The following is a 23,482-nucleotide window of genomic DNA, read 5'->3' as shown; positions in this document are numbered from 1 at the left end:
GGGTCACCACAACATATGGAACTGCATTAAGGGGTCACGGCATTGGCAAGGTTGAGAACCACTGCATTAAATGGTCATGAAGAGCTATAGATATGTGTTTCAATGTGGATTGGTTTCTGCATCCCAAGCAGATGTTGTCCATCATTTTGTAGTTTGGGATACCAACTCTCACCAGACAAGGCTATTTCATGCTTCTGATTGTCTCTTACACTCACTAGGCAGGACACAGCATCAGTGCCATCAACCAAAGTGTGCTTCAGTATCTGATCCAGTACATGTAGTCAAACTAGTTGAACTACATAAGAACAGACAGCATTAATAGGGGGAAATGACACTTACACAAATATTGTACTGCTCAGCGTTTTTGTCATCTCTCAGGAAATATGTTGGGTTCCCAAGCTTTGCTGTCATAATGACAGAGTTGTCCATACTAGACATTTTAGCCAAAGTGAATAAAGGACTCTGAAAAACCACACAAAGTAACGCTTACCTTTGACATGGTACAAGGCTCCAAAATCAGGGGTTGTTCTTGAATAATTGCATCCATGTCCTGAAAAAAGGGAAAAAAAAGAAAGACGATGAATATTTAATAATTTAATATTTAATAATAATATATATCTTGTAAGCCGCTCTGAGTCCCCTTCGGGGTGAGAAGGTCGGCATATAAATGTCGTAAATAAATGAATAAATAACTTTAAGGCATTGTAAGATTGCTCAACATGGGGTGAGAGCTCCATTGTGAGTAGTAAATATGGAAACATTATCTCCCTCAGTTTACAGATTTCAGGAACTGTTGGGTAGCTTTAAGAAGCCACTTGTCCTGGGAATAGCAATAAATTAGGACATTCCTGGCTTTGCCACAAATTCGACAGGCAGCTTTGAAATAAGACAGCAGAAACTTCTGTCCAGCTTACAAGGACATACTGGCGGTTTGATCAGAAGGACGTCTAAGTACAACAAAGCTCCTTGGCATGGAAGATGGAGCGACAGCACCTCCCTGTGGCTGGAGTCGAGCACAGCCTCCAGATGCCGAAGATAGAAAAAGATGGGAAAGCCTATACCTCTGTTTATGTATTGTCTGTCCTTGTTAATTGTATAATGGCATTGAATATTTGCCTTATATGTGTTCTGTAATCCATCCTGAGTCCCCTTGGGGAGACAGAGCAGAATATAGATAAAGATTTATTATTATTATTATTATTATTATTATTATTATTATTATTAGAAACACAACAAGATGAATCCACAGCAGACACTCTGCTGGCTGTTGTATTGGATCACATGTCGGACACTTCCCAAGTGTCTAGGACTATGTGATGTATCGATGTGTGCAGATCCCAGTAAGGTGGCCTTCTGCAGCTGGCAGATGGTAATTTTGTCAGTGCCAATTGTGTTTAAATGCAGGCCAAGGTCTTTAGGCACTGCACCCAGTGTGTCGATCACTACTGGGACCATCTTGACTGGCATGTGTCAGAGTTTTTACAGTTCAATCTTTAAATCCTCATATCATGTCGGATTTTCCCGTTGTTCCTCTTCAATCCTGCTGTCACCTGGGATTGCAACATCGACAATCCATACTTTGTTTTTAACACGATCGTGAGGTCAGGAGTATTGTGCTCCAAAACTCTGTCAGTCTGAATTCAGAAGTGACAGAGTAGCTTGACGTGTTCATTCTCTGTAACTTTTTCCAGCATGTGAGCCCATCAGTTCTTTGTCGCAGGCAGATGGTATTTGTGAAACAAGTTCTGAGCAACGGTGTTATGCCTCTGGTTGTAGTGCATCTGCGCAATCTTCTTGCAGCAGCTCAGGATGTGATCTATTGTTTCATCTGCTTCCTTGCAGAGTCTACATTTTGGATCTGTCGTCGACTTTTCAATTATTATTTTATAGTGCTGGTGTTGACCTATAAATCCCTAAACGACTCCGGCCCAGTTTACCTGTGCGAACGGATTCTCCCCTATGAACCATCAAGGTTGTTAAGATCTTCTGGAGGGGCCCTGCTCTCGGTCCCACCACCCTCGCAATAGCGTCTGGTGTGGACGAGGGACAGGGCCTTCTCGGTGGTTGCCCCTTGGCTCTGGAACTGTCTTCCATTGGAGATTACAAATGCCCCTTCCCTCCTGACCTTTAGAAAGTTGGTGAAAACCTGGCTCTGGAACCTGGCATTTGATGAGTGAGTCCATAACCCCTGACCACATGGACGGATGGTGATGAATTATGATTTTATTCTGACGACTTGGCCTTATGTAATTATATGATTGTATTTTAATGTGTTTTATATAGTTTTATAGGATGTGATGTTTTAACTATTGTGTATGAACTCCTCTGTTGTAAACCGGCCTGAGTCCCTCGTTGGAGGTGAGAAGACGGGTATATAAAAGTTCTAAATAAATAATTAATAAATAAATAGTCCACAGCAGACACTCTGCTGGCTGTTGTATTGGATCACGTGTCGGACACTTCCCAAGTGTCTAGGACTGCTAGGAATAATACGTGCAGATCCCAGTTAGGTGGCCTTTTGCAGCTGGCAGATGGTGATTTTGTCAGCGCCGATTGTGTTTAAGTGCAGGCCAAGGTCTTTAGGCACTGCACCCAGTGTGCCGATCACCACTGGGACCACCTTTACTGGCTTGTGCCATAGTCTTTGCAGTTTGAAAATAAAAATAATTTTCAAACTCTATGCTGGCTCTCCAACAGTCGGCAGGATTGTGACTTTGATTTCAACAGTTTGAGGACCCTTGCTCTACATGCTCAAAACTCTTCCCTCTACCCTTAAGCAACTTTCAAAATAAGATTTCAACTGGGGCCAACACACCTTGAAAATGGGACTCATCTCTTCCTTCATCTCAGCTTTTTTCCACTGAAGGGACAAAGCCCTAATTTGCAAGCTGCTTGGCACCGAAGCCTCAACTGACAGCACCTTGACAAACAAGCGTTGGTATGTGCTGTCCAACTCAGCACTTTTGTCTCCTCTGGGCAAAGCTGGGAGCTACTGAGTAGGAGAAAAACTGCAGCAGAACAAGCAACACTGGTTGTTAGTGGTTCCCAGCCAGGGCTGCAACCATTGAGTTACCAGGTTTCATTAGGAGCCTTCTAATTTAGAACAGAAAGTTCCAGGAGGAAATGTCCTCTTCTCTCCAAGTTATCCTAAGTCAGCATTTCCCTCACCTCCTGGCTGTCTGCTTTCATCTCCTCACATTAGAGCATAGGAAGTTACTTTAAGGAGGTTGTTTGCTTAGAGCAGCGTTTCTCAACCTGGGAGGGTCACGAGGGGGGTGTCAGAGGGGTCACCAAAGACCATCAGAAAACACATATTTCTGATGGTCTTAGGGACCCCTTTGGCAGAGAAGGCTGAAGATCTCTCTGCCTACCATTCTCTTTGTTTTTGGAAACACTTGGGGAATCCTCCCACCAAAAGCCCTTGTCCGCTGAGATTGGCTGGCCTCTCAACCTGCCTCTCAGCCAAGGGGAGGGCTGTTTCTGAGACTCCAAGCGGGGAGGGGAGAGCAGGCTAACTATAAATCCCAGCAACCACAACTTCCAAATTACAAAGTAAATCCCCCCAACCCCATCAGTATTCAAATTTCGGTGTATGGGGTATTTGTGCCAAATTTGGTCTAGACCCATCGTTGTTTGGGTTCATAGTGCTCTCCTGATATAGGTGAACTACATCTCCTCTAAATCACTGTCAGTTCCTCCCAAATCCCTCCAGTATTTTCTATTGGTCATGGGGGTTCTGTGTGGGAAGTTTGGTCCAATTCTATCATTGGTGGGGTTCAAAGGGCTCTTTGATTGAAGATGAAACTATAAATCCCAGCAACTACAACTCCCAAATGTCAAGGTCTGTTTTCCTCAAACTCCAACAGTGTTCACATTCGGGCATATGGAGTATTTGTACTCCGTTTGGTCCAGACCAGGCATGTAGCCAGAGGGGGGGGGGCGGACTTGGGGGGCTTCAGCCCCCCCCCCCCCCCGAAATTCTGATGGTGGTCCGCGAGAAGGCCTTACTGGTACATTATTTAAACTGTTATGTTTATTCATATCATGATCTGATCACCATACTCAATATATCCCATATGCATGGGGGTATTAGGGTAACGATACAAAAGGTTTGCTAGGGTAGACCCTCTTTCACTCAGACTCCCCCCCCCCCCCCCCGAAACAAAATCCTGGCTACAGGCCTGGTCCAGACCCTTCATTGTTTGAGTCCACAGTACTCTTTGGATGTAGGTGAACTACAACTCCCAAACTCAAGGTCAATGCCCACCAAACCCTTCCAGTATTTTCTGTTGGTCATGGGAGTTCTGTTTGCCACGTTTGGTTCAATTCCATTGTCGGTGGAGTTCAGAATGCTCTTTGATTGTAGGTGAACTATAAATCTCAGCAATTACAACTCCCAAATGGCAAAATCAATTCCTGCCCCCCAACCCCACCAGTATTCAAATTTGGGTGTATCGGGTATTTGTGCCAAATTTGGTACAGTGAATTTAAATACACCCAGTATACCATATATTTACATGATGTTTCATAACAGTAGCAAAATTACAGTTATGAAGTGCACAAAAGTAATGTTATGGTCGGGGGTCAACGGAACATGAGGAACTGTATTAAGGGTTCACAGCATTAGGAAGGTTTTGAACTACTGGCTTAGAGGTAATGTTCTGAGAGGGAGCCAACAAGTGTAGTGGTTTGAGATCAAGGCTTCATTTCCTCCCCAAAAACCATGAAAACCTACTGGATAGCTTTAGGTACATCACACTTTCTCAGCCTCAGCCAAACTGGCAGTCAGTACAGGGTGACAAAGACAAGGACAAATGGACTGAGAGACAGCTTTTATGCTAGAGCTGTGGTGATATTTAACTCCTTGGTTTCACATTGATGTGGCATTGTGAGCTGAGCGGTGGTGGTGGGAGTGTGCAGGGATGGGTGATGTGTGCTGGGGAAAGCATTTAATTTCATTGTACAATGTACAATAACAATAAAGCTATTTGATTCTATTACACTGGAGGGTAGCAAAGTTGTGTAGGAAATGTTTGCCATACATGTTGGAAACCACCCTGAGTCCCTTTGGGGAGATAGGGCGGTGTACAAATAAATAACTGTTGTTGCTGTTGTTGTTGTTGTTGTTGTTAGTGTAGGATGTATTCTAGGGCACATCATTTATTCTCCATGAAGAAAAGATTGCAAAATGAGGAATGACAGTAATGTCCCTGTCGCCTCCCACCATCTGTAGCATGAAGCCATTGCTTCTCTTTGCCTCATATTTGGACTGGACCTGTTTACCAATGATGCAATACACCCAGTATTTGTGGGCAGAGAATTGACTATGTGTTTATGTGAGATTTGTGATGCAATTGATTAGCCTCTCTTGAATACTTTTGGCTGTGACTTATTAGTTAGGCAAATCAAGCTGAGAATGTCAAAACTTCGGGAAGTATTTCACACATTCAAGGATAGTATCTCTGAAGTGGATAAAAATTGCTGTTATATAACTGTTAGGACACACTGACAAATTATTGCCATGCATTCACACACCGTGGGTGATATTTGCAGGGAAATGTTCACAGGTAATAATAACTTGTGTGCAAGAGTGCCAATGTTTGGGGCCAGCCAATTACTACTTGGTCAACCAGGGTGTGATCAAATTCCTGCACAGAAGATTGGACCGGGTGCAATTGCTTTCAATGCAGGAGTAGGTTTTTAATGAATAGATACGGTGCCGGACTGACTCCCTGAGACCACTCTCACATCATTAAAACCAAAAGAAAGGGAGCTCTGCTTTGCAGCCTCCTAGGAATTCAACTGTGTTTTGCAGCCAGGGAAGTTGTAAAGCCAGCCCTCCTTATTCTCTGGGGCTAAAACAGCAAAAGTGAAAAAAGTGCAAATTTTAAAAATCCACTTTTTTAACCTGGAAGAACACCTCTCTTAGGGCCATTCTACACTGCCATATAATTCAGATTATCAAAGTAGTTAATACACATTATCTGCTTTGAACTGGATTATCTGAGTCCACACTGCCATATAATCTAGATCAATGTGGATTTTATACAGCTGTGTGGAAGGGTATCTTAGGATCCTTCTAAAGTGCCAAACAGAGGTGGCCCTAGGTAATTTTCAATGGTAAGCAAACAGTATTTTGGTGCCCCCCCCCCCCCCCAACCAATCAGTGATATACATTTTCTGTTCGTCGTGGGAGTTCTGTGTGCCATATTTGGTTCAATTCCATCATTGCTGGAGTTCAGAATGCTCTTTGATTGTAGGTGAACTATACATCCCAGTAACTACAACTCGCATATGTCAAGGTCTATTTTCCCCCAAGAGCGCCCCTGAGCAAAATCAACTATACTGCAAATGCTTACTTTGCGTAATGGGTTGAGCCTCCCCTGGAGCCAAATAATCTAGATTATCAGAGCAGATAATCCATATTATCTCCTCTGAGCTGGACTATCTGAGTCTACACTGCCATATAATCCAGTTCAAAGCAGATAATTTGGATTTTATATGGCAGCGTAGAAGAGGCCTTAGAATCTCTTAAGTCCTTGAGTGTGACTCCATGGTCAACTTTTGCCAGAAGATTATCACAGAATCATACCGGGGGAACTACATATGCTCTTGGTTGTTGCTTATGATGGTTGTTTTATTATTGGTATACTGTTGGTTTTATGTTGTTTTATATTACTGTTATATTTTATATGTTTTTAACTCTGTGTTACTGGACTTGTCTCCATGTAAGCTGCCCCGAGTCCCTTCGGGGAGATGGAGGCGGGGTATAAAAATTAAGTTGTTGTTGTTATTATTATTATTATTATTATTATTATTGGAGCCCCCGGTGGCGCAGTGGGTTATACCCCTGTGCCGGCAGGACTGAAGACTGACAGGTCGCAGGTTCAAATCCAGGGAGAGGTGGATGAGCTCCCTCTATCAACTCCAGCTCCTCATGCGGGGACATGAGAGAAGCCTCCCACAAGGATGATAAAAACATCAAATCATCCGGGCATCTCCTGGGCAATGTCCTTGCAGACGGCCAATTCTCTCACACCAGAAGTGACTTGCAGTTTCTCAAGTCGCTCCTGACATGACAAAAAAATATTATTATTATTATTATTATTATTATTATTTGAAAAATAAGATGAGTCCACAGCAGACACTCTGCTGGCTGGTGTATTGGATCACAGGTCGGACACTTCCCAAGTGTCTAGGACTATGTTATGTATTGGTGAATAATGGTGGCCTTTTGCAGATGGCAGGTGGTGATCTTGTCAGCGCCAATTGTGTTTAAGTGCAGGCCAAGATCTTTAGGCACTGCACCCAGTGTGCCGATCACCACTGGGACCACCTTTACTGGCTTGTGCCAGAATCTTTGCAGTTCAACCTTTAAATCCTCATATCGTGTCAGGTTTTCCAGTGGTTTCTCTTCAATCCTGCTGTCACCTGGGATTGCAACATCGACAATCCATACTTTGATTATTATTATTATTATTATTATTATTATTATTATTATTTCTACCTGAAGTAGAATAAAATGCATTGGCAATTGCTTGGTTGCTGTTTTCATCCATCCATCTATCCATCTTTCTTTCTATCTAATCTTGAATGTATACTGTCGTTCTCATGGGATGGGTTATACACAGCTGTATAAAATCCACAATAAACTAGATTATAGGGCAATGTGGATTATCTAATTCACTTTAAAGCAGATATTGTGGGTTATCTGCCTTGATATTCTGAGTTATATGGCTGTGTGGAAGAGCCCTGTGTTAGCACTCTTTGCATGTTATAGAGCAGACATGGGCCAACTTCAGCCCTTCCTCCAGGTGTTTTGGACTTCAACTCCCACAATTCTTAACAGGCTGTTAGGAATTGTGGGAGTTGAAGTCCAAAACACCTGGAGGGCTGAAGTTGGCCCATGCCTGATCTAGAGAAACCCAGAAAGGATAACATATATCAAAAAGTCATGCGAATAGAGCACGTACTGGAGGGCCAAGCCACACAAACACAAATGTGGTTATTATCTCCGATTATGTTCCCTAAAGTGGCATGCCCACTCCCAAAAAGAATAAACATGCCCTGTAATAATCAGAGATGGGAGTTGCTTCAAGTGAATGTTCATGGGCTTGAGATGCAAAGAAGACTTTGGTCATTATTTTAAAAAAACTCTCCATGCAATGACAACACTCTCCAATATGTTAGGAAAAGTTTCAGAAGGATCCTTTGATGTGCATCAGGGACTGGCTGTTGAACAGACCTCAGCTCCCACCTCAAGCCCAATGCATTTATGTTCCCCTTTCAGAATTGCGTCCGGTGCTCTTAGTGCCTGTTCCTTGAAGCGAATGATGACGAGGACTTTGCTCCTGCCATGGGGCCAGCTGTCAAAATACAACAGCTTTCTTCATTGCCATATTTCTCCTCCTACTAGTGCCACAGCTCTCAAGACACAAATCCATCCGTCTGTGGATTGGCACAACCAACAGCAACCTGCCTCATCATTCCTTTAATTGACTTTATTTCTATTACAAGAGGCAACGGTAGAAACTGCCAGCTGTAGAATATCTTGCTGACCAGAAGGTTGGCAGTTCAAAGCTGCGGGTTGGGGTGAGCTCTTGGCATTAGCCCTAGCTTCTGCCTAGGGAGATAAAAGGTGTCCATGCAGATATGCTAACAATTCGATCTGGAAGGTGTCATAGAATCATAGGCTCAAAAAGTTGGAAGAGACCTCATGGGCCATTCAGTCCAATCCCCTGCCAAGAAGCAGGAATATTGCATTCAAATCACCCCTGACAGATGGCCATCCAGCCTCTGTTTAAAAGCTTCCAAAGAAGGAGCCTCCACCACACTCCGGGGCAGAGAGTTCCACCGCTGAATGGCTCTCACAGTCAGGAAGTTCTTCCTCATGTTCAGATGGAATCTCCTTTCTTGTAGTTTGAAGCCATTTTTTCGCGTCCTAGTCTCCAAGGAAGGAGAAAAGAAGCTTGCTCCCTCCTCCCTGTGGCTTCCTCTCACATATTTATACATGGCTATCATATGTCCTCTCAGCCTTCTCTTCTTCAGGCTAAACATGCCCAGCTCCTTAAGCCTCTCTTCATAGGCTTGTTCTCCAGACCCTTGATCATTTTAGTCGCCCTCCTCTGGACACATTACAGCTTGTCAATATCTCTCTTGAATTGTGGTGCCCAGAACTGGACACAATATTCCAGGTGTGGTCTAACCAAAGCAGAATAGAGGGGTAGCATTACTTCCCTAGATCTAGACACTATGCTCCTATTGATGCAGGCCAAAATCCCATTGGCTTTTTCTGCCGCCACATCACATTGTTGGCTCATGTTTAACTTGTTGTCCACGAGGACGCCAAGATCTTTTTCACACATACTGCTCTCAAGCCAGGCACCCCCCATTCTGTATCTTTGCATTTCGTTTTTTCTGCCAAAGTGGAGTATCTTGCATTTGTCACTGTTGAACTTCATTTTGTTAGTTTTGGCCCATCTCTCTAATCTGTCAAGATCGTTTTGAATCCTGCTCCTGTCTTCTGGAGTATTGGCTCTCCCTCCCAATTTGGTGTCGTCTGCAAACTTGATGATCCTGCCTTCTAACCCTTCATCTAAGTCATTAATAAAGATGTTGAACAGGACCGGGCCCAGTCCTGGTTGTCCTGACACGACACACACACACACACTAAACATATCTTGCTAAGTGGAATAGCCCTAAGTAGTGGCAGGGTGGGTCTAAAAAGACTGGTTGCCAGGAGACAAATATAAGGCTATCATTTAATTTTTACAAGAAATAAATGAGTTAGAAAAAAATGGAAAAGTACAATTAAAATTATTGCAAAATTATTTAATTTTAAAAAACTAATTACAGTGTAGATATTACTGTAAGTATACAGTAGATACTAAATGTAAATACAATAATGCAATAAAGTTTAAGGGAGCCTCTAAAATCCGACCCCCCAAACAGTCTGAGGGACCCTGAACTTCAAAAGTTTGCAGACCTTTGAGCTACGAAGTCTTCAATCACCCATTTAAGATGGTTACTCTCAAATGCGTCAGAGGATGCCTCATAACCATTTATTTTTTCCGGAGAAACGCAGCCGCTACTTTAAGGACTGCAACTCCAATCAAAAGGACAGATGATATTATAGGGAATGACAATGTCATCCTGACTTCATGACAAAAATACCTTTATTCTTTCACTGATGCTACAGCCTCCTTGTATGACCAAGAGGTTCCTCCAACAGTGATTCTGTAGCAGAATAGGGTCTGAAAAGTTATTTTGACGTCAGTGCACAGATCTAATGGAACCAACACAGATTTTTTTTTTTGTCGTGTCAGGACAACCAGTCAAATATATTACATTTCTAACAGAACAAAGCAAACAGACAAAATACAAAATTTGTGAAGTTTGGTAGTTGATTAAATGTCCTTTGACCAGTATCTGGCCACTTGGAGTGCCTCTGGTGTAGCTGCAAGAAGGTCCTCCCTTGTGCATGTGGCAGGGCTCAGGGTGCATTGAAGCAGGTGGCCAGTGGTTTGCTCTTCTCCACACTCGCATGTCGAGGATTCCACTTTGTAGCCCCATTTCTGAAGGTTGGCTCTGCATCTTGTGGTGCCAGAGCGCAGTCTGTTCAGCGCCTTCCAAGTCGCCCAGTTCTCTGTGTGCCCAGGGGGGAGTCTCTCATTTGGTATCAGCCATTGGTTGGGGTTCTGGGTTTGAGCCTGTCACTTTTGGACTCTCGCTTGCTGAGGTGTTCCGGTGAGTGTCTCTGTAGATCTAAGAAAACTATTTCTTGATTTAAGTCATTGGTGTGCTGGCTGATACTCAAACAGGGGATGAGCTGGAGATGTCCCTGCCTTGGTCCTTTCACTACTGGCTGCTACTTCCTGGCGGATGTCAGGTGGTGCAATACCGGCTAAACAGTGTAATTTCTCCAGTGGTGTAGGGCGCAGACACCCCGTGATAATGCGGCATGTCTACAGACCAATCTCCCTGTTGTGCCACCTCTACAAAGTTCTGGAGAGACTTATTTTGCATAGAATTATGGAAAAAATAGACCCATGTCTGATCCCACAGCAAGCTGGCTTCAGAAAAGGCAAAAGCTGCACATCGCAAGTCTTGAACCTAACTCAGCACATAGAAGATGGCTTTGGAAGGCAGCAGATCACAGGAGCTGTCTTCATAGACCTGTCAGCAGCCTATGATACTGTAAACCACCGCCTCCTCCTGAGAAAAATGTATAATATCTCAAAGGACTACCATCTCACCCGCCTCATAGGAAACCTGCTATAAAACAGGAGCTTTTTTGTTGAATTCCAGGGCCAGAGAAGCAGATGGCGGAAACAGAAGAACGGCCTGCCTCAGGGGAGCGTGCTTGCTCCATCCATGTTTAACATCTACACAAATGACCAGCCACTGCCAGAAGGGACAGAGAGTTTCATCTATGCTGATGATCGTGCCATTACTGCTCAAGCAGGGACCTTTGAGATGGTAGAACAGAAGCTTTCCAAAGCTCTAGGTGCTCCTACTGCCTATTACAGGGAAAACCAGCTGATCCCCAACCCATCCAAAACACAGACATGTGCCTTTTATCTCAAGAACAGACAAGCATCCCGAGCTCTGAAGATCACCTGGGAAGGAATCCCACTGGAGCATTGCAGCGCACCCAAATACCTGGGAGTCACTCTGGACCGCGCTCTTACCTACAAGAAGCACTGCCTGAACATCAAGCAAAAAGTGGGTGCTAGAAACAATATCATACGAAAGCTGACTGGCACAACCTGGGGATCACAACCAGACACAGTGAAGACATCTTCCCTTGCGCTATGCTACTTTGCTGCTGAGTGCGCATGCCCAGTGTGGAACACATCTCACCACACTAAAAGAATGGATGTGGCTCTTAATGAGACAAACCAACACGGTGAAATTACCGTATATACTTGAGTATAAGCCGACCCAAATATAAACCGAGGCACCTAATTTTACCACAATAACTGGGGAAACGTATTGACTCAAGTATAAGCCTAGGGTGGGAAATACAGCAGCTACTGGTTAGTTTCAAAATAAAAACAGATACCAATAAAATTACATTAATTAAGGCATCAGAAGGTTAATGTTTTTGAATCTTTACATAACACTGTAATTTAAGATAAAACTGTCCAACTCTGAGTCTAACCTTCTGCAACGTAAATGTGCTTATGTATCCTTCCAATAAGAATAAAGAGAGTAACATAATGTAATAATAATAATAATAATAATAGAGTAAAATAATGGAAATGTAATAATAACAGTAATAATAGAGTAAAATAATAAATGGAATAATAACAATAATAAATAGTCAAATAATGCATGTAATAATAACAATAATAAAGTAAAATAATAATGTAATAATAATAATAGAGTAAAATAATAAATGCAACAATAATAATAAAGTAATACATGTAATAAAAAAAATAATAACAGAGTAAAATATTAAATAACATTGACCCGGGTATAAGCTGAGAGGAACTTTTTCAACCTATAGAAACGGCTGAAAAACTAGGCTTACACTCGAGTATATACGGTATGTGTTAGACTCCAACTCTGGAGATCAAGAATCCTATATCTTTTCTTTGCTAGGGAAACCCATTGGATGACCCTGAGCAAATCACATTCTTTCAGCCTCAGAGGAAGGCAATGCCAAACCCTTACTGAACAAATCTATTTATTTATTTATTTATGGTATTTCTACCCTGCCTTTCTCTACCTCAGAGGAGACCCAAGGTGACTTACTAGTAGGCAACCATACAAAGCCATAGGATATGTAAAATTACAGGCTTTTAAATAGAGTTAAAATACATTAAGACAGTTTAAAAACACATAAAACAATATATTAGCAGTAATAACACGATCCTCAAGCATAATCCAGCTGTTCCAGTTAGTCAGTGCACATCAATTCCATAGCTGTCTATTTCTCAAGTTCTCCAAAGGCTTGGTCACAAAGCCATGTTTTTACTTTCTAACAGAAGGTCAGGAGGGAGGGGGCTGATCTGATGTCCCTGGGGAGGGAATTCCACAGCTGAGGGGCCACCACTGAGAAGGCCCTGTATATCATCCCTAACTTTCACGCCTGCGAGAAAGACGGGACTGAGAGCAGGGCCTCCCCAGACGATCTTAAACTCCAAAATGTTTCATAGGAGATATGTTCGGACAGGTAAAGTGGGCCAGAACCGTTTAGGGCAGAGGTCCTCAAACTAAGGCCCGGGGGCCGGATGTGGCCCCCCAAGGTCAGTTACCCAGCCCTCACTCAGGGTCAACCTACGTCTGAAACGACTTGAAAGCACACAACAACAACAACAACAACAATCCGATCTCATCAGCCAAAAGCAGCTCCATATTTCCCATTGAAATACTACTAAGTTTATATTTGTTAAAATTGTTCATTTTAATTATTGTATTGTTTTAAAGTGTTTTTTTGCACTACAAATAAGATATGTGCACTGTGCATAGGAATTCATTCATGTTTTTTCAAATTATAATCCGGCCCTCCAACAGTTTGAGGGATTGTGACTTGGCCCTCTGTTTAAAAAGTTTAAGGACCCTTGGTTTAGGGCTTTATAGGCTAAAGGCAGTACTTTGAATTGTGCTCGGTAGCAGACTGGCAGCCAATGGAGCTGACATAACAGGAGAGTGGTATACTCCGTGTACGCCACTCCGCTGAGCAATCTGGCTGCCGCCCGTTGGACCAATTGAAGCTTCCGAACAGTCTTCAAAGACAGCCCCACGTAGAGTGTGTTGCAGTAATCTATACAGGATGTAACCAGAGTGTGGACCACCGTGGCCAAGCCAGATTTCCCAAGACATGGGTGCAGCTGGTGCATAAACTCCCCTGGCCACCGCCAAGACCTGGAGTTCCAGGCTCAGCGATGAATCCAGGATCACTCCCAGGTTGTGAACCTACGCCTTCAAGTAGGAGTGTAACCACATCCAGCACAGGCTGTAATCCTATACCCTCATACCCTGCTCGGCCTTGCAACTGACTAGGAGTACCCCTGTCTTGTTTGGATTCAATTTCAATTTGTTCGCTCTCATCCAGACCATCACAGCTGCCGAGCATCGGTTCAGGACCTTAACAGCCTCCTTAGTAGCAGGTGGGAAGGAGTGTTAGAGTTGAACAACATCTGCGTACAGATGATATCTAACTCCAGAACTCCGGATGATCTCCCCCAACGGCTTCATGTAGATGTAGCAAAGAAAACCGCATGACAGGATGGTCATAATTCGGAAACAACTTGAAGACAGTCATCAACATCAAGGAGATATGCCACTCTCACAAACTCATCAGCCATGCTTCTTGAGAGATTCTGTAAGTTTGAGTAAAAAAAACCCCAAACAAACCTTTTCCAAGGTCTTTGGCGCACATTATGTGAAATGGTTACTCACCACAGCAGCCTTTACTTAACAAAGCCCTTCAATTTTAATAAAAACTGTCCTTCTATTACCTTTGGGACAGCAGAGGACATGGTACTGTAATACAGTAGAGTCTCGCTTATCCAGCATAAACAGGCTGGCAGAATGTTGGATAAGCAACAATGTTGGATAATAAGGAAGGATTAAGGAAAAGCCTATAAAATGTCAAATTAGGTTATGATTTTACAAAACATCATGTTTTACAATTAGTCAACAGAAAAAGCAGTTCAATACACAGTAATGTTGTGTAGTAATTACTGTATTTACAAATTTAGTACCAAAACATCACAATGTATTGAAACAGCTGTGGATCCGGGCAGGAGGCAGACTGCGTTGGATAATACAGAAAGTTGGATGAACAAAGGTTGGATAAGCGAGACTCTACTGTACTTTGACAGCATGTACATAAGCCTCAGGTTCTTTTAGCAGGTTTCAAAGCATTAAAGTTGAGGGGTGGAAGAAGCTATGGGGGTGGGGAAGATGTATTATGTCTCATCAGCATATCCATATAATGGAGCCCCTGGTGACGCAATGGGCTAACTTGGAATTTCTCAAGTTCTTCCCGACACACACACACATATACACAAAATCCAGTAGACGTATATCAAGGAAAAGCATCATGAGAACCACCACTCCACTTAACGTTCCCCCAGTAACAGCAAGAGTATCTTTCTGGGCAGCTAAACCAGGAAATTGTAATTGGATGCTCCCCATGAAGGTCTTCCTCCAGGGCAAACCAAGAATGGGCAACTTGGAAGTACCTGAACAGACTCAGGAAATGTGCTGGTACGTCTGTACCAGGAGCTCCAATTTTTCTTTCTTTCTATTAAGTGTTTGCATGCAGGGATTCTGCAAAAAGGTGGCTTCCTTTGGTTTGCAGTCATAGGGCAAGCCACTTGTCTATCATTGTTAAGTTTGGATCCGCTCCTTCTCCCAGGGAGATGGGAAGGGAAGAGGGAGCCATTTTTAGTTAGTCTTAGTGAGGAAAGTTAAGTTAGAAGACGTGGACAAGCTTCACCTGCACGAAAGCTTAATTTCTTAAGACCATCCAGGGAAACTGAAGTCCAGGAAATTCCAGGGACATTCCAGGGGAAAACAGTCCCAAAGATCTGGCAGAGAGCTCACAGCCTCACAGCATCTGAGAGAAACAGCTCTAAAGTCTCTAAGAAATTCCAGAGGGAAAACAGCTTACAGACCCAGAGAACTCCAGCTGGAGAATCTGCAAGCCTTTACTGGTAGGTCTACTCGGTGCTCAAGACGCAGTTTGAATCCAGTAGTAGGACCCACATCAGTAAGGATTAGATTATAGTCAGCCTGGAAGAGGTTAAAAAAGGGTTTTCCTCTAAAGTAAAGGAACAGTTAATGAAGACAGTTGCCTGTCCCTCGTGGACAAGATTAAGGAAGCCACCAGTAAATTCAAAGCCTTGAAGTATTTGTTTGACCCATTGAAGATTTGCGAAATATCTGTTGGATTTGTTCAATAATAAAGGACTTTGTTACATCATTAAAGACTCTAAAGACTATCTCTACAGGAAAATCCTTAAAGGCCTCTTTCGAGGCGCCCCTGGCTTCCCGCTGGGCACAAGGTGCACGTCCTATTTCAAAAGTCAATTATTACACGCCCAGCACATCAAAAAACAATCTGGTGAAATTGCACTACCTAGGAGAATCCTCCACTGTGTGCGACTGTGGAGCAGAGCAGACAACTCCGCATCTGTATGCTTGTCCACAATGTTCTGCCTCATGTACAGAGGAAGAATTGTTTGAGGCTACAGAGAATGCGGTCGCTGTTGCCCATTTTTGGTCAAAAGATATTTAGCCACTTGTGCTCCTTCTATTTTTATCAGTTTTATACTAATTTATGCAATCCTTTTGATATGAAATAAATGAAATCCATATAATTTTCAATAACCATATACTGCTTCACAACCAACTCTTCCAGTGCAATAGGATGTGTGTTAAAACAAATTTGTTCATAGCAAGAAGCATTTGTCTGCAGAATTTGCAGAGCTAGAAAACCAGTGACTCTTCAGTTGTTTTTTGAAAAATCCCCATCCACTCCAACCAGTGTGGTCAACAGTTAAAGACGAACCAGTTTGGTGTTAAGCAATGCCAAACAAGGGTGTTCTCCTCCCCTTTCAACCACAAAACACCCTGGATGAAGTTGGGCCAGTCACGCTCTTTCGCAACATGACCTGCTTCATAGATTTCTTGCATGAAAAGAAGAGGGGATGAAAGAGAAAGAGTACATTGGTGTAAAAACAGGGTATCAATAAAATGAAGAAATAAATGATGGCACTCCAGAAGATGCTTGGAAGACTTCCCTAGCCTTGAGTTGCACATTTTATAAGATACACTGCCAAAGAGCCAGCGTTCCATTATATACAATGGTGTATGAAATGGAATCCCTTATATAAAATTGCAAAATCAAGTTTTCCTTTTTTGTAATATCTTCAAGGCATGGATGACTGAATCTGTGGGTGCAGACTCTGTCGCTACAGAGAGCAAAATATATTCAGATATTTTCCTGAGTTTGGGGTATGGGGAAGAAAGGCAGAGAGGCTATTATTATTATTATTATTATTATTATTATTATTATTATTATTATTTGAAACTCAACAAGATGAGTCCACAGCAGACACTCTGCTGGCTGTTGCATTGGATCACACATCGGACACTTCCCAAGTGTCTAGGACTGTGTGATATATCGGCAAATAATGCATGCTAATCCCAGTTATTATTATTATTATTATTATTATTATTATTTATTATTATTATTATTATTATTATTAGAAACACAACAAGATTAGTACACTTTTTATTATAATAATAAATAAAATAAAAATAATAGTAGTACATTATAATATAATTTTGATAAAATTATTATTGTTATTGTTGTTGTTGTTGTTGTTGTTATTATTATTATTATTTGATACATAACAAAATTAGTCCACAGCAAACAAGATCACTCTGCTGGCTTTTGTATTTGATCACATGTGGGACAATTCCCAAGTGTCTAGAATCATAGAATCAAAGAGTTGGAAGAGACCTCATGAGCCATCCAGTCCAACCCCCTGCCAAGAAGCAGGAAAATTGCATTCAAAGCACCCCCGACAGATGTCCATCCAGCTTCTGACTGTGAGAGCCGTTCAGCAGTGGAACTTTCTGCCCCAGAGTGTGGTGGAGGCTCCTTCTTTGGAGGCTTTTAAGCAGGGGCTGGATGGCCATCTGTCAGGGGTGATTTAAATGCAATATTCCTGCTTCTTGGCAGGGGGTTGGACTGGATGGCCCATGAGGTCTCTTCCAACTCTTTGATTCTATGATTCTGTTTAAAAGTTTCCAGAGAAGGAGCCTCTACCACACTCCAGGGCAGAGAGTTCCACTGCTGAACAGCTCTCACAGTCAGGGCTGTGAGACCTGTTCTCACAGAAAATATTATTATTATATTTATATATACCCCGCTTTATCTCCCTAAAGGGGACTAAAAGTGGCTTTCCACCAGTAAAATTACATAAATGGAAAGCAAAGATTCAAAATAGCACACGACTTATACCCACAGGATGGGTATCCACCATTTCATTTACCCATGTACAACAAACAACATATGTCATCTCCAGCCTGGCTCTCTAGTATTCTTGGGCCAGAAGGTTGGCTGTTATCTGCATTTTCATATATACATGCAATATCTGGAAATGGATATGGAGGCTGAGCTGTATTGCTTTTTTGAATGACATCTCCCAGAATTCCCTCACTCACTTTGGATTCCGAGGATAGATCTACTCTGACTGAATAAACTGAGGCTGATCTGATGTGGTATATCCCATATCTGACAGGCTGCTGCAAAGGCAAGAAGAGGTCTTGGACATACAAAGGTGCCAATCTGTGTTTGGTCCTGCTGGACTGCCAACCTTACTCTTTGCTCATGATGTCTGTGTTGCAGAGGTTTCCAGCTATGACATGAGTCATATCTGTAGGCTGTCACTTGCAGTGATGTTGGCCAGGGAAACAGAGTGAGAAGGGAGGGTAGAAAAGAGAGAATTGTCCCCTTCTCTTCTTCCTCCCTTCTCCAATCACCCACTTTCCTGCCCTACACCACTGCAGGTGACAGCTGAAAGATAGACTCTCCCCCAACTTTGGACGCTCCCCCAACTTTGATTTGCACGGACAATGTTACATTAAGGTGGCCTTTCCCCACATGACCCCAGATCATCTCCATCCTGTATTTGATTTTCCACAGAGCTGATCTGTGGTCACTACAGATGTGCCCTAAGATGTCATAAGAGAAGTCAACAGCATCTAGGGCAGTGGTTCTCAACCTGGGATCCCCAGATGTTTTTGGCCTTCAACTCCCAGAAATCCTAACAGCTGGTAAACTGGCTGGGATTTCTGGGAGTTGTAGGCCAAAAACATCTGGGGACCCCAGGTTGAGAACCACTGATCTAGGGCTTACTTACTTCCATCCCATACACCAGTGTTTCTCCAACTATGCTCCTCCGGGTGTTTTGGACTTCATTTCCCACAAATCCTGGGCAGCTTACCAGTTGTTAGGAATCACAGGAGCTGAAGTCCAAAACATCTGGAGGAGCACAGATTGAGAAACTCTGCAGTATATTCCAAACACTTTCCCATACCATCAAAACAATGCCAAAGACTCATGTGTTGTCAAATGATAAGAGAATTCATACAAGGGAGACACTTGTGTTCCTTGTAAGAATCAGACCGCCACCTAACTCAGTGGTTCTCAACCTGGGGTCCCCAGATGTTTTTGGCCTACAATTCCCAGAAATCCTAACAGCTGGTAAACCGGCTGGGATTTCTGGGAGTTGTAGGCTAAAAACATCTGGGGACCCAAGGTTGAGAAGCACCGACTAACTAATACAGTGATCCACATTTACATACCTGAGTGCTTCTCCACCTGGGGGTCGGTACCCCTGGGGAGGTTGCAAGGGGGTGTCAGGGGGGTCGCCAAAGACCATCAGAAAACAGTATTTTCTGTTGGTCATGGGGGTTCTGTGTGGGAAGTCTGGCCCAATTCTCTTGTTTGTGGGATCCAGAATGCTCTTTGATTGTTGGTGAACTATAAATCTTAGCAACGTCAACGCCCAAATGTCAAGGTCCATTTTCCCCCAAAATCCCACCAGTGTTCACATTTGGGCATATTGAGTATTCATGCCAAGTTTGGTTCAGATCCATCATTGAGTCCACAGTGCTCCTTGGATGTAGGTGAACTACACCTTCCAAACTCAAGGTCAATGCCCACCAAACCCTTCCAGTATTTTCTGCTGGTTATAGGAGTTTTGTGTGGAGCCCTGGTGGCGCAGTGGGTTAAAGAGCTGGGCTGCTGAGCTTGTTGACCTAAAGGTCGCAGGTTCAAATCCGGGGAGTGGCATGAGCTTCTGCTGTTAGCCCCAGCTTCTGCCAACCTAGCAGTTAGAAAACATGCAAATGTGAGATCAATAGGTACCGCTCCAGCAGGAAGGTAACGGCACTACATGCAGTCATGACAGCCACATGACCTTGGAGGTGTCTATGGACAATGCTGGCTCTTCGGCTTAGAAATGGAGATGAGCACCACACTCCAGAGTTGGACACGACTGGACTTAATGTCAGGGGAAAGCCTTTAGTTTTACCTATAGAAGTTTTGTATGTCAAGTTTGGTTCAATTCCATCGTTGGTGGAGTTCAGAATGCTCTTTGATTGTAGGTGAACTATAAATACCAGCAACTACAACTCCCAAATGAGAAAATCAACCCCCCCTCCCCGACTGCCACCAGTATTCAAATGTGGGCGTATCGGGTATTTGTGCCAAATTTGGGCCAGTGAATTACATCCTGCATGTTGGATATTTCCATTATGATTCATAACAGAAGCAAAATTACAGTTATGAAGTAGCTACGAACATAATTTTATCGTTAGGGGTCACCACAACAAGAGGAACTGTCATAAGTGTCGCGGCATTAGGGAGATTGAGAAACACTGGTGTAGACTGTAAATGGACATATGAAGAGTATGTTTTATACTACATTCGCAGAAGCGTACGAGAAGCTCAGCCTGTCATTGAACATCGAGAAAACCAAAGTGCTCTTCCAGCAGTCACCAGTCAATCCCTTTCCAATGCCAGAAATACAGCTTAATGGTGTAACATTAGAAAATGTTGATCATTTCTGTTACCTTGGCAGCCACCTCTAATCATTGACACTGAAATACAATGCCTGAGCTCTGCGACTGCAGATTTTTTCCAAATGAAGCAGAGAGTGTTAGTGGACCGGGACATCCATAGGGATACCAAGGTGCTTGTTTATAAAGCGATTGTCCTCCCAACCCTGCTATACACCTGCAAGACGTGGACTGTCTACAGACGTCACATGCAACTCCTGGAATGATTCCATCCGCTGCTTCTGGAAAATACTGTGAATCTCTTGGGAAGACAAGCAGACAATTGTCAGCATGCTGGAAGAAGCAAAGACCACCAGCACTGAAGCAATGGTCCTCCACCATCAACTCTGCTGGACCGGCCACGTTGTCTGGATGCCTGACCACCGCCTCCCAAAGCAGTTGCTCTACTCCGAACTCAAGAACGGAAAACGGAATGTTGGTGGGCAGGAAAAGAGATTTAAAGATGAGCTCAAAGCCAACCTAGACACTGAGAACTGGGACGCCCTGACCCTTGAGCGCTCCAGTTGGAGGTCAGCTGTGACCATCAGTGCTTGGCAATTTGAATGTGCCAAGAGGAAGGTGCGTCAAGCCAAGCCCAACCGAGACCGCCTTCCACCTGGAAACCAATGCCCTCACTGCGGGAGAAGACGCAGATCAAGAATAGGGCTCCACAGTCACCTACGGACCCAACAGTACACTGATCTAATCTACACGGACAACGAGGGATTGCCTAAGTAAGTAAGTTTATACTACCACTAATAACTTGTAAAACTACAAGTAAAACAAATGATACGAGGAAGAAAAAGCAACCCTGACGTAAGACTGCCAGTTTTCATTTGCTTGAGCTCCTGCACATTTACTAGCAGCTTCAAAAAGAGAGGACACGGAGGAGAGTTGTGCCTGTGCAAGTAAGTGTTAGGCAGAGGAATAAGCAAAGCTGTTTTGTTTTCCTGCTGAGCCAGCAACTCAATTTACACAAATGGAACCCGCCACAAAATGCTCCCATGTGGAGTGCTGCTCTCTTCAGGAGTCCTTTCATTTGGTTTCCCAGCAGTTTTCCTTCGACCCCCTCAAGCAATTCGCATATTCAATCCCCACAGGGCTGCTTTTGAGGCTTCTCTTTTTGCACGCTTTCCCAAAGCATGAAGTTCACAGGCAATGACACTCACAGCATGAAAGGTAGACATCGAGAAAGGGACCGAGGGAGCAATAACTTAATTCTCTTTTAGCAACGAAGGAGCAGAAACATCTATAGTAATTTTCAGGTAACAGTATCACCTACAACTGCAGACATCAAGAGAAGGGAAGCTTCATCAACACTCACTATGTCTGGATCTACACTGCCAAATAATGCAGCTTGAACTGCATTATATGGATCTACACTGACCAGATACTGCATTCAAATTGCATTATGTGGCAGTGAAGATCCAGTCTTTGCCAGCCCAAAACTCACCCACAGCAAAACCCCAGAGGCACAAGATGAGGAGACTGCAAAGCTTCCCCATCTCAGCTCAGCTCTTCGTCCCGACTTCTCCTGAAACCCAGAAGGGTGCCTTCCTCTTTTTAGACGAAATAGCCAGCCACAGGCAGCTGCCGAAGCTACTCCGGGGTGGAGCTTCGTCTTGTGTTGCCAAACAACTTTTGCAATGAGTTGTCTGGAAATAAGGAAGACTGGCAGCCCAACCCTGCATCAATGGAGATGGACAAGGTCTGGTTCATCTGTATTCTTAAACTCACTCTCATCATTCCTCACCACTGGCTGTACTAATTAGGGCAGCTGGGAAATGCAGCTCAGCAACATCTAAAGCAGTGGTTCTCAACCTGTGGGTCCCCAGGTATTTTGGCCTACAACTCCCAGAAATCCCAGCCAGTTTACCAGCTGTTAGAATTTCTGGGAGGTGAAGGCCAAAACATCTGGGGACCCACAGGTTGAGAACCATTGATCTAAAGACATGATCCCCAACTTCCAGTTCTTTGGGGATTAGGACTTCATCTTCCAGAAGTCCACTCAAAAGAGTTACAAGCTGGGCAGATGCAGGGAATACCATGGATGCAGCATATCTGGAATTCAAGAAGACCTTCCTTTGACAAGGTCCCCCATGACCTTCTGGGAGGTGAAGGCCAAAACATCTGGGGACCCACAGGTTGAGAACCACTGATCTAAAGACATGATCCCCAACTTCCAGTTCTTTGGGGATTAGGACTTCATCTTCCAGAAGTCCACTCAACAGAGTTACAAGCTGGGCAGATGCAGGGAATACCATGGATGTAGCATATCTGGAATTCAAGAAGGCCTTCCTTTGACAAGGTCCCCCATGACCTTCTGGGAGGTGAAGGCCAAAACATCTGGGGACCCACAGGTTGAGAACCACTGATCTAAAGACATGATCCCCAACTTCCAGTTCTTTGGGGATTAGGACTTCATCTTCCAGAAGTCCACTCAACAGAGTTACAAGCTGGGCAGATGCAGGGAATACCATGGATGTAGCATATCTGGAATTCAAGAAGGCCTTCCTTTGACAAGGTCCCCCATGACCTTCTGGGAGGTGAAGGCCAAAACATCTGGGGACCCACAGGTTGAGAACCACTGATCTAAAGACATGATCCCCAACTTCCAGTTCTTTGGGGATTAGGACTTCATCTTCCAGAAGTCCACTCAACAGAGTTACAAGCTGGGCAGATGCAGGGAATACCATGGATGTAGCACATCTGGAATTCAAGAAGGCCTTCCTTTGACAAGGTCCCCCATGACCTTCTGGCAAGGAAACTAGTCCAGTGTGGGCTAGGCAAAACTATGGTTAGGTGGATCTGTAACTCAGTGGTTCTCAACTTCGGGGTCGGGACCCCTGCAAGGGTCGCCAGGGAGTGTCAGAGGGGTCGCCAAAGACTA

General features: G+C 43.7%; 1 protein-coding gene across 1 annotated transcript in view; it reads right to left on the bottom strand.

Moving 5' to 3' along the window:
- The window catches only part of LOC132780587 (digestive cysteine proteinase 2-like), a 54,371-nt gene extending 32,185 nt beyond the window's left edge, over positions 1 to 22,186 (bottom strand). Inside the window, exons 1-2 of the mRNA XM_060784314.2 lie at positions 22,046 to 22,186; positions 491 to 550 (exon numbers count right to left, since the gene is read on the bottom strand). Of these exons, the coding sequence (XP_060640297.2) occupies positions 491 to 550; positions 22,046 to 22,097 (112 nt within the window). The 5' untranslated portion in view covers positions 22,098 to 22,186. The remainder of the gene's footprint in view (positions 1 to 490; positions 551 to 22,045) is intronic.
- Between the last annotated feature and the right edge of the window lie 1,296 nt (positions 22,187 to 23,482).

The sequence above is a fragment of the Anolis sagrei genome, chromosome X, assembly GCF_037176765.1.
Source record: "Anolis sagrei isolate rAnoSag1 chromosome X, rAnoSag1.mat, whole genome shotgun sequence".
Classification (NCBI taxonomy): domain Eukaryota; kingdom Metazoa; phylum Chordata; class Lepidosauria; order Squamata; family Dactyloidae; genus Anolis; species Anolis sagrei.
This window is presented reverse-complemented; position numbering and strand designations above follow the sequence as displayed.